This window comes from Mustela putorius, unplaced genomic scaffold (assembly GCF_011764305.1).
Source record: "Mustela putorius furo isolate JIRA1106 unplaced genomic scaffold, ASM1176430v1.1 tig00000873_pilon_pilon_pilon, whole genome shotgun sequence".
Lineage (NCBI taxonomy): Eukaryota > Metazoa > Chordata > Mammalia > Carnivora > Mustelidae > Mustela > Mustela putorius.
In genome coordinates, this window is record NW_025421504.1 from 4797995 (window position 1) to 4808762 (window position 10768).

At 57.4% G+C, this 10768-nt stretch overlaps 1 protein-coding gene across 1 annotated transcript; it reads right to left on the reverse strand.

The window, feature by feature from the left end:
* Positions 1-23: 23 nt before the first annotated feature.
* On the reverse strand, positions 24-1765 carry AANAT (aralkylamine N-acetyltransferase). Its single transcript, XM_045085855.1, has 3 exons — positions 1558-1765; positions 1081-1235; positions 24-735 (listed from the first exon to the last, which is right to left on the reverse strand). Exons 1-3 carry the CDS (start codon positions 1718-1720, stop codon positions 430-432), a joined length of 624 nt encoding a protein of 207 aa, XP_044941790.1. The 5' UTR covers positions 1721-1765; the 3' UTR covers positions 24-429.
* Between the last annotated feature and the right edge of the window lie 9003 nt (positions 1766-10768).

Below are 10768 nucleotides of genomic sequence, written 5' to 3' on the forward strand. Positions count from 1 at the left end.
AGCCTCCTGGGAGGGTATGCAGCACAACTCTTTATTAGAGGGAAGAGGATCCGGGGTATCTGAGGCAAGGGGTGGGGGCCCACGGGGGGAGCTGGGAGATAACCCCCACACTGCCCTGCGCCCAGCTCCCCCCTATTCCGGGGCTGAGGACGAGAAGGGGAATCCCTGAGGCTGGGGAGAAGGAGGCTGTCTGCCCAGAGGGTCCCCCTTTGGTTCCCGAGAATGAGGGAGTCACCGAGGCGGTCCGGGGACACCTGCTGTCCCCAGTTCCCAACCCAGCCCTACCTCCGGCACCGTTCAGCAGGCAGCCTGGGCAGGGCAGAGAAGGGGACCCTGGGGCCGGGTGGGAGCCCCAGCCTGCCTCCCCGCAGCCCCAGCATGTGGCCGTGGGTGCCGTGGGGCGGCAGCCGGGAGGGCAGGGCGCCGGGCTCAGCAGCCGCTGTTCCGACGCCGGGACGCGTGGCCTCGCATGGAGCACTGGAGCTCCGTGAAGGCAAGCGGGCCCAGGGTGATGGCGCAGGGGCCCACGGGGCTGAAGCCGAACCCCTGGTAGAAGGGCACCAGTCTGTCCTCGCACATGAGCGCGGCCCGGCTCACCGCCGGCTGGCCGCCCAAGTGCTGCAGGTAGCGCCGCATCAGTGTGGAGCCCTTGCCCTGGCGCCGGCAAGCTTGGTGCACGGCCAGCACGTGCAGGTGGGCAGTGTGGCCCCCCGGCCGGTGCAGCGTCAGCGACTCCTGGGAACGAGCAGGGATGTGAGTCCGGCTCCGTCTCTGCCCATCCTTGGCTCCCCAGCTACCCCCGCCGGGCCAGGAGCAAGTGGCTCCCGAGTGCCTCCGAACGGGGCTCCTTCCCACCTGTGGAGGGCCCCCAGTGGGCACCCTACCCTCCGCCCCTTGGAGGACCCTTCATGAAGGCCTTTGAGCCCCAAAGTTCTTTGATCTGGGAGAAGACCAGAGGAAGACATTCCAGGCCCTGGGCTCCTCTGCCTCCTGAGCAAGAGAAGCCAGGGCCCCGGGATGGCAGCCTCCCTTCCAGAAGTTTCCCAGCAGTCGGGCATCCCAGCCCCAGCCTGCCCTCACCTGAGTGAGTCTCTCCTGGTCCCAAAGCGAACCGATGATGAAGGCTACGAGGCACCCCTCCTGGAACCAGCCCAGGGACAGCTCTGGACACAGGGTCAGGAAATGCTTGACCTCGTCCAGATATAAGGGGCAGGTGCCCAAGACAGAGATGAAGGCTGCAGGGGGAGGCACGGCAGGTGACTCGGTGGCAGCAAGCATCAGCTCAGCAGCCCCGGGCGGGGTCTCCCCCACCACACCTCCCAGCACCTCACCCCCACCCTCTCCCACAGGAAAATGGGATCCAGGGTGGTTCCCATCCCCGCCTTCTTGAACACCCACGCACGCACACACACACAGAAATGCACGGCCAATCTGCTCCTCTGGGGCCCAGCCACCGAGGACAGAGGCTCCTCCCCAAAGGGCAGCCGTGGCAGAGTGTGTTGGCGTTCAGACCCCCGGGGGGTGGGTCCATTCAGACCCCCGGCGGGGCCCGCTCACCTTCGCGCTCGATCTCAAACACGCCGGCGGCATCTTCCGCAGTGAGGCAGCGGAACTCACTGGCGGGAAGCGTGTGGCGCCGCTGGCGGCCGGGGGCCTCTGGGGTCCCAGGCTGCAGGTCCGAGGCCTCGGGCTCCAGGTCGGGTTTGCTCTGTGTGGACATCTTGGCTGCTGGTGTCTCCTGGGGATGCCCCAACTTCAGAAGTGGCCTTTGTCACCTAAAAGGGCCCTCTGGCACCTGTTACCAGAGAGGAGTGAGGGTCACGGGTGCGGTCTTCAACAGGAGCAGGCCAGGGTGGCGGTGCACCTCATCTCTTGCCTCTTTAGTAGCCGGACCTGGGTTTGGGCGAGTCCCACCCAGTGCGGATTCTGGGAGCTGTAAAATGTTGGTACCCTGTCCCCATCTTTCCCTCTCAGCCAGAAGTACCCATGGAGCAGCCCTTCTAAACCTCCGGATCCTGCCCTCATTGACCTCCTGGTACATCTAAGTCTCAGGAGGCGGTGGGAGGGGTGGCCACTGACCACATCTAACAACGATGAGAGGCGTGGGTCGGTCTGTCTCACCTGCCTAGAAAGGGGCTTCCCCGTCCTTCGCCTGTGAAAGATGGAGTGGGTCCAGCTTCTTAGGCTGCTTCAGCCATCGGCCCTGGAGAAAAAGACCCTTAGTCGAGTGGGTTCTCAAGGAACCTTCATGTTTACTCAGAGGGCCTCGGACTGGACCACGCACACATGAGGGCAGCGGGAAGATGGGGGGCGTCTGGGGAAGTATGGAGGAGCAGGCCTGGAGGGCATCTGACTGGGTCCCTAGGGCGCCTTGGACCTCTCTCCCATGATGGTCTTGCCCTCTCTCCTCCACTTTTTCTCCCTATGCCCAGAAGCCCCAAGCAGGGTAGCTCCTGTTCCGGAAGGCTGGGAGCCCGGGGTTGGGGGAGGAGTGAGAGATGGGGGGGCCCTTACCAGGACTCTGAGCAGGGGCCCAGTGTTTCCACTGCAGAGCCACTCACCCTGGAGGTCGTCAGCAGTAGAGGGAGGCAGGGAAATCTGGGACTTCGGTCCGCTTGGCTGCTGAGATGTCACTGGGGAACATGGGATGTTCTCCGATTTATAATCCCTGCCCCGCCTCTGTGTTACACCAGCAGGACGGAGCCTGCACGGCTGTGCTGCTGCCCTGTCCCCGCCTGCTGAGGGTCAAACATCAGAGTGACACATTGCACGCGGGGGATTACAGTGACTGACCGAGGGCCTGGAATCTGGGGGAGGCACACAGGGCTAAACCTCAGGGGTCCGGCTCTAATCTCTGTTCTGGCTCTGCCTGGCGGGGCCTGGGCATTCACCCTTTGTGCTCTGGAAGCTCGGACACCCCCACCTCGGAGGTCCTTCCCCCAGATCCAGACGTGAGAGTCAAGTCCTTCTGCGTACTAGCTGGTCACCTGTAGCAAAAACCAACCCAGACAAGCAAGAGGTCCTTCGCGACTCGCGCCCTCTCCCATCTCCCGGTACCCTGCCTGGCCTCCCACACCTGCCATTACCCTGGGGTACTTAAAGAACCCCGAGGGGGGTGCGGCCGCCACTTTGGAAGACCTTGCAGTACCTGCTACATTGGGGCTTACGCCCTGGGACCCACAATCCCCACTCGAATGCTGATAGAGCTAGAAGCTTCCCCAACTGGGAACAGCCCAAATGACCATCAGCAGTAAGGGACTAGGGAATTCGTTCCTAGCTCCTTAGCGAACTCATCCAGCTGTGAGAGCAAAGGACCCCGAGGACACATGGCGTCACCGAGACCCTCGCCAGTGCAACAGGGAAGGAAAGAAGCCCCCAACAAGAGGGGTTCTGAGTCCCTGGAGTCTGTTCTAATCTGTGTATGGGAGGCAGCGGTCGCCCAAGGGGGGACTTCTGGGGTGCTGGTGACGGAAGATTCAGTTCTTTTTTTTTTTTTTAATATTTTATTTATTTATTTATTTGAGAGACAGAGAGACCTCAAGTGGGGCAAGGGGCAGAGAGGGGGAGAGACAGATTCCCTGCTGAGTGGGGAGCCCAATGTGGGGCTCGATCCCAGGACCCCGAGATCACGACTGGAGCCGAAGACAGACGCCTCACCTGGGGACCGCCCAGGCGCCCCCAACATTCAGCTCTTCAGCTGAAGGAGGAAGGTGGTGGGAACTCAGCAGGCTGCCAATTTGTGCACTTTAGTTTCTGCATGCTCTACTTGAAGTTTGCTTAAATATCACAGATCTTGTTTCACCCAATGTCCCTGATTACCAATGACCTTGGCTCTGCCCCACGGCCAAGGCAGCCCCAGGGTCTCGCAGCAGCTGATGGGAGTTCTCCCTCCCGAGCCTTGAGCCCCAGGCGACTGCCTCCAAGTCTTCCTTCTGACCCCCTCCAGGCCCTCAGACCCGCAGGCAGCCCTGGCTTCTCTGCTTTCCCTCCGGCCCACACCCCTCCCACAGCCCTGAGCCCCTCCCTGGCCAGCACTCACCCCCTCGCTCCTGCCAGCGCACTCCCTACCCTGCCAGGGCCTGGCTTCTACACCCGCAAGGCCGGGCCAACTCCTGCTCTCGACCATGATTCCGGGGTCGCTTATACGGCTCTGACACTGGGGTGACCCCAGGCCAGCCCAGACGGCCCCCCCACCCCCCCGGGCACCCACACTTCTGTCTGTGGGGTCCTCCCCTCCCAGGGCCGCTCTGCTGCCTGACGCCCAGCAAAACCCACAGAGCTTACCACACCCCCACCTCAACTGCTACGAAGCTGCTTCCCGGAACCTACGACTGAGCTCTCAGGCTTGGCTCTGGGGGCTTGGTCAGGACCTGGGCTGGGCACCCCCGCCTCCAACCTCAAGGTCTAAGGTAAAGACAGACCTTCTCCATCCTTCGTAGACCTGTGGCTCCACGGCGCCCCCTCACGGCCCGCCGGAGAAGAGCAGGTTACAGATCGGCCGAGCGGGCCCTACTCTTCGCGGAAAACATCCCCAGACACGTGGAACCTCAGAAAGCAAGACAAGACAGGACACTCAACATGACTAGACCGGGGGATCCGAACCCCCGTGGGGGGCAGGGGAGGGCGAGCGAAGGGGATCTATCCTGGTCAACTGGAGTAACAGGACAAGGCGCCTGGGAGGGAAAGAAAGAGATGAGGGGCGTGCGGGGTGGACGAGCACGGGGAGAAGGGCGCCCTCTACCGGGAAGTTAGGAGAACCGACCCGGGGCGCCGGGCTGACTCCGTTGGTGGCGCTCGTGACTCTTCATCTTCTGGCTGCAAATTCAAATGCCGCATTGGGTGCAGAGACTGCTTAAAATTAAAAAAAATAATAATAATAATTTTTAAAAAAGATTTTATTTATTCATTTGACAGAGAGAGACACAGCAAAAGAGGGAACACGAGCAGGGGGAGTGGGAGAGGGAGAAGCAGGCCTCCCACTGCGCAGGAAGTTCCATCCCAGGACCTTGGGATCATGCCCTGAGCCGAAGGCAGATGTCTAACAACTGAGCTACCCAGGCGCCCCAAAAATAAAATCTTTTAAAAATATATATTTTATTTATTTATTTGACAGAGACAGAGAGATCACAAGTAGGCAGAGACAGAGCGAGGGGGAAGCAGGCTCCCTGCTGTGCAGAGAGTCCAACTGCGGGGCTCGATCCCCGGACCCTGAGATCATGACCTGAGCTGAAGGCAGAGGTTTAACCCATTGAGCCACCCAGGTGCCCCTAATTTTTTTTTTAATATTTATTTATTTATTTTAGAGCGAGGAAATGGCACAAGCTGGGGGAGGGGCAGAGAGAAAGGGAGACAAGCAGACTCCTGCTGAGCAGGGAGCCTGGTTTGGGCTCAGGTCATGACCCAACAACCTGGACCAAAACCAAGAGTCAGATGTTTAACCGATTGAGCCCACCCAGGTGCCCCAAAAATACACTCCTAGAAAAAAAAATGTCAAACACCAAGATGGAGAGTGACTTCATGTGCTTCTAGTCCCAGTCTTGCTGAGTGATAATCTGCTAAAGCATTTCTGAAGCTAACTGGGTCCTGACTCCAGAGCACACTCCCCCAGGGGCTGTCATCAAATTCATCTGGCCTGCGGAGTAGCCTCAGGAGATGGACCTACTGAATGAGGTTGCCTTATTTAGCAAATAAAAATTCAGGAAGCCCCGTTGAAATTCAAATTTTAGGTAAACAACCTTTTTTTAAGATTTTATTTTTAAGGGACGCCTGGGTGGCTCTGTAGGTTAAACCTCTGCCTTCAGCTCAGGTCATGATCCCAGTATCCTGGGCTGGACCTCGGCGGGGAGCCTGCTTCACCGCCCCGCCCCGTCTGTCTCTCTGCCTGCTTGGGATCTCTCTCTGTCAAATAAATAAATAAAATCTTAAAAAAAAAATTTTATTTTTAAGTAATCTCTGCACCCAACGTGGGGTTCAAACTCACCACCCTGAGATCAAGATCTACAACGATCCGCTGACTGAGCCAAACAGGTGCCCCACAAGTAATTTTATTTTTTTTAAGATTTTATTTATTTGACAGAGATCACAAGTAGTCAGAGAGGCAGACAGAGAGAGAGGGAGTGAAGCAGGCTCCCCTCCAAGCAGAGAGCCCAACGCGGGGCTTGATCCCAGGACCCTGAGATCATGACCTGAGCCGAAGGCAGAGGTTTTAACCCACTGAGCCACCCAGGCGCCCTCACAAGTAATTTTTTAAGATAACTTTGTCCCATGTGATATTTGGGACATACTTTTACTAAAAAATTGTTTATCCAAAATTCTGATTTCCACCTCGCACTAATGCAACATTATATGTCAACCCTATTCAAAGTAGAAAAGAAGTTTTTAGGGGCATCTGGCTGGCGCAGTCAGTAGAGCATGTGACTCTTGATATCTGGGTCATGAGTTCGAGCCCCACTTTGGTGTGGAGTTGTTTTTTTGTTTTTTTGAGAAAGTGCGCATTCTCGGAGCTGTAATTTGGTATCTTATTGGTCTTCCTTGTGGGGAAAGAGTATGCCCGGCTAGCCATGTGCAGAGAGCGGGGGTTCAAACCTTGTACCCTTTTGCAATTTCAGTCTTTGGCAGAGCACTTACACGTAAAACAAACCAAGAGCCCTGACTTCCACCCCAGACTGGATGTCCCATGAAGCTGGGACAATATGGGTCCCACCACGGGCCCCTGGGGAGAAATGCACTGCCCTCAGAGGCACAGACTCATCTCAGAGCATCCTGCGCCCCTGGCCCTTGAACCACCACCACCACCACCCCCGCCCCGGCAGGTTCTGAGGCTCTGTCCAGACTCAGGGGGCAAGAGAAGAGTGCCATCTATCTGAGAGTCATCACAGGGGACATCACCGGCAGAACCACAGATGAGCTGCGTATCTGATATACAGTCCGTGTAATCCAATGTCCCGCGTGGGGACCATTGGTTTGGGGTGCTTCATGTGAGACCCCCTACTGATACAGTTTTGCTTTTTATGCCAGTCTTCCTTCCAGAACCAGCTCCCTGGGGAGGGTCCTGTCATAACCACTGCTCCCCAGCTCTGCTTCTGCCCGTTGGCCTCCAAACCACACTGCTTCTCCCAGCACCGCTCCCCTTAGGGGTGCTACCCTCACTTCCTCCGCTCTGGCCTCCCAGTCCACCAGACAGGTCCATGCACGTCCGAATGACAGCTATGGGCTGGGTTCCAGTTCTCTCCCACAAGGCTCTTTGGTCCCAAGTGAACCATGGGCTGTGGCTTGGCTCTGCTTCAGGGCTCCAGAACATTCTATGGGTTTGGAACCAGATTATGCAAGGCACATAGAGATCTCCGCCCCCCCCACCAGAGGCCCGTGTTACCAAACTCCCCACCTGTCCCCACACAGCCTCACCTCTGACCCAACTGAGTCCCTATCCCACCAGCAATCCGCAGCAGTAAGGATCACAGGCACGGAGGCGGCTGTCCTCATGATCAAGTAGACAACAGAGGTCTCGGTATAGGAAGAGTGTTGAGCACCTGCATGGTGCTACTGGAAAGCTAAGGGATGTCTGCTCTTCAGGGCGGTGGGGGGGGGGGGAGACATTAGCAGGAAGAAAGGTGAGACTCAAGACATGTCCCAGAATCCAAGGGATGGGGATCAGCAGTGTCAAACGCAGACAAAAAGGAGAAAAGGTCTCAGATGCTCTTAAAAAGGAGGCCCCTGGTGGCCTTTAAGTCCTTCAGGAGAGAGGGGGTGGGGAGGGAGGCCAGATGCAGGGGAGCAGACTCATAGTGACAGAACAGAGGTCACAGGGCAGAGGCTGTCTGTTAACGATACGCTGACCCATTGGCGTGTCTGAGGCCTGGAGACGATTTCCTGCATCCCCCACAGTATTCCTCCAGCCCCCACTCCCCTGCCCCCAGCACCCGTAACAACTCTGATAACCTGCGGAGCCTGGCCTGGTGTGGCCGTCAGCATCCACCCGGGCCCAGGACCTCTCTCCTCCCCTCAGTGTGACAACTGCCCGGTTCCCACGGCAGGGCCCAGGGGAGCTGACCTGAGGGAGACTGAGAGGTGGGTGCCCTGAGAGACCGGGCCCAGAGACACCCTGATGACGTTTCTGAGACCCCAGATTTCCATGCAGAGCCGCGGAAAGGCCATAACAGGCAGGGAAGGCTGCTCTCCCTAATGGTGTCTGCGCGACCAGCTTTTGGTGGGCTTTTTGTTGTTGTTTTTTTATTTATTCATTTGGCAGAGAGGGAGAGACAGTGAGAGAGAGAACACAAGCAGGGGGAGTGGGAGAGGGAGAAGCAGGCTCCCCACTGACCAGGGAGCCCGATGCGGGCTCGATTCCAGGACCCCAGGATCATAACCTCAGCCGAAGGCAGAGCCTAACGACGGAGCCACCCAGGCGCCCTCAGTGTTTGGTGGTTTTGAGGGTGGTTTCTTTCTATCAACTCCTTCCCCGGCCCTAAGTCTGCCCTGCACACCTGGCTCTGAGCACCTTTTGCCTAACTGTATTTACCTTTTCAACCTTCACCTGTTATAAGCAGGTTCCCCAGGAAACACAACCTGGGATGGAGGACTGCGTGCAGATGGTTTGCGGGGAGCGCTCTTTCCCCTGGGCAGAGGGAGAAGGCAGCCACGATGATGCCGATGATGCCGCCCTGATGGGTTGCCACAGAGGCCTCAGCCCCTGTTGTGGGAGCTCAGGAGCCAGGAAGCCCTGCAGAGACGCCCAGCCCACGGCAGGGGGCAGACCTTCTGCCCTGCATTGACCTTGGTAGAGACAAGCTTCCTGAGCAAGCGGAGGGCAGTCCTGCCAGCCAAGGGGTGGGAGCTTGGGATCATTTTCATCAAGCTGCCAAGAGCTGCCCCAGCAGAGTGCTAGCACTGACTTCCGGGGGCCTTGCCAGGGAGATAAATCTTGCGGCAGGGAAAAGTGCTCCCAGAACAACACTCTCGCCTTGCCCAACTTAATGTTCTGCCTCTCCTGACCCAGTACCCTTGACTGCAGCCCCACATTCTCCCAGCTCCTGTCGGCAACATTGGCTGGGACCTGCAGCCCCTTCCGGGGACAACTTTTTTCTCCCTTTCAGTGGCCCGGCGAGCTACCAACCGAGTTGAGTTGTGATTTAGACCAAGTCATTGATCTGGGACAGAGAGAGGAGCTGGAGTAGATCCTCCGGTCGGGGGAGGGTCAGCGTCTGTCTCACAGGGAGGAGTTCCATCTTCAGGCAAGGAGAAAGCACTAACCTGTGCCAGGCAGGAGGGGGTCACTTAAGAGGGGGCCACGGCTATGAGGGTCCAGAAGGCTCAAGGGGAACCTGGCACTTTGAGATTTTTGAGTCCAGAGACCCAGATTTCCCCAGATGTCTCAGAGTCCCCCCTCTTCCCAGTGAGGGTCCTCCTTGGCATTGCTGGCTCACTAAGGCTGGGACTTCAACCTCCTCTAGGAGCCTGTTGCCCTTAGTAAGTACGTCTGGAAACTGCTTCTCTAGCTTTCTCTGTTCCCTAACTTCAGGAGGCGAGTTTCACTACATGCTGCCAAGAAGACCCTCTGGCTTATTTTTTTTTCTTCCCAAGAGTTTATTCATTTATTTGACAGACAGAGATCACAAGTAGGCAGAGAGGCAGGCAGAGAGAGAGGGGGAAGCAGGCTCCCCGCTGAACAGAGAGCCTGATGCAGGGCTCCATCCTAGGATGCTGAGATCATGACCTGATCCAAATGCAGAGGCTTAAACCACAGAGCCACTCAGGCACCCCGAGACCCTCCGGTTTTAATACTGAGCCTTCTATTGGTGACCCATCACCCACAGCTTTTCGCTGTTTTTCTCCAGGGCGACTGCCTCCAGCAATAGTCATGAGGTCCCATCGTCCTTATAAGGACTGCTCTCCCATACGCGGCAGGTGCCTGACACTCACTGTTCGCTTCCCCCACCCACCGTTCCTTCCACTAGGTCACTGTCCACCAAAGTTGTAATGATTGCACCACTGTCGTGTGCTAGGACCCAGAATACTACACCTCCCACCACGGTGGGGATCCTCATTAACAGGCAAGTGAGCAGGCTCTAGAACCCACTTTAGAGTCTGTTGCCTCCCACCACACTCAGCACCAATGCTTATGGGTCAGACTCCCCAGGAAATAGACTTAGAGGCTCAGATCTGCGTGAAGACACCTACCAGAAGTGCCATCAGGGAGCAAGGTCAGCAGAGGTGGGCAGAGGGCATTTAACCGTGAAGACCCAGTTCCGGTGGAGACCTCAGCTGATCCCAGGAGAAGCTCTGAAGCTGGGGTGCCCCTTTCGAGGGATCCTGAATGGAGGTGAGAGGCTGGGCTTTGCTCCTCCTTAAGGGCAGTCATTGGACGGGTGAGGCACCTTTTTGCAGCCAAGGCCAATCCCTGAAAAGGTACCAAAGCCTTCAGTTTCAGCAGCCAGTGCCTGGCAGCTGGGGGAAGGGTTCCTGGGATCGGAAAGTGGACTCGGGCTGGGTACACAGTGTGTCCACTGATGCCCATCTCTCTGACAGGCTTTATTTACTTTTCATAAGATTTTTATTTACTTACTTGACAGAGAGAGAAATCACAAGTAGGCAGAGCAGCAGGCAGAGAGAGAGGGAAGCCGACTCCCTGCTGAGCAGAGCGCCCGACATGGGGCTCCATCCCAGGACCCTGAGATCATGACCTGAGCTGAAAGCAGAGGCTAGCCACCCAGGTGCCCCCCACCCCACCCCATGGGCTTTATAAACCTCTGGAAAACAGAGATCAGGTTGA

Coding starts and splice junctions, on each gene's coding strand:
- AANAT (XM_045085855.1), bottom strand. CDS start 1,720: ATGTCCACACAGAGCAAACCCGACCTGGAGCCCGAGGCCTCGGACCTG. Junction 1,236..1,557: donor GTTTGAGATCGAGCGCGAAG/GTGAGCGGGCCC, acceptor CTCCCCCTGCAG/CCTTCATCTCTGTCTTGGGC. Junction 736..1,080: donor ACCAGGAGAGACTCACTCAG/GTGAGGGCAGGC, acceptor GCTCGTTCCCAG/GAGTCGCTGACGCTGCACCG.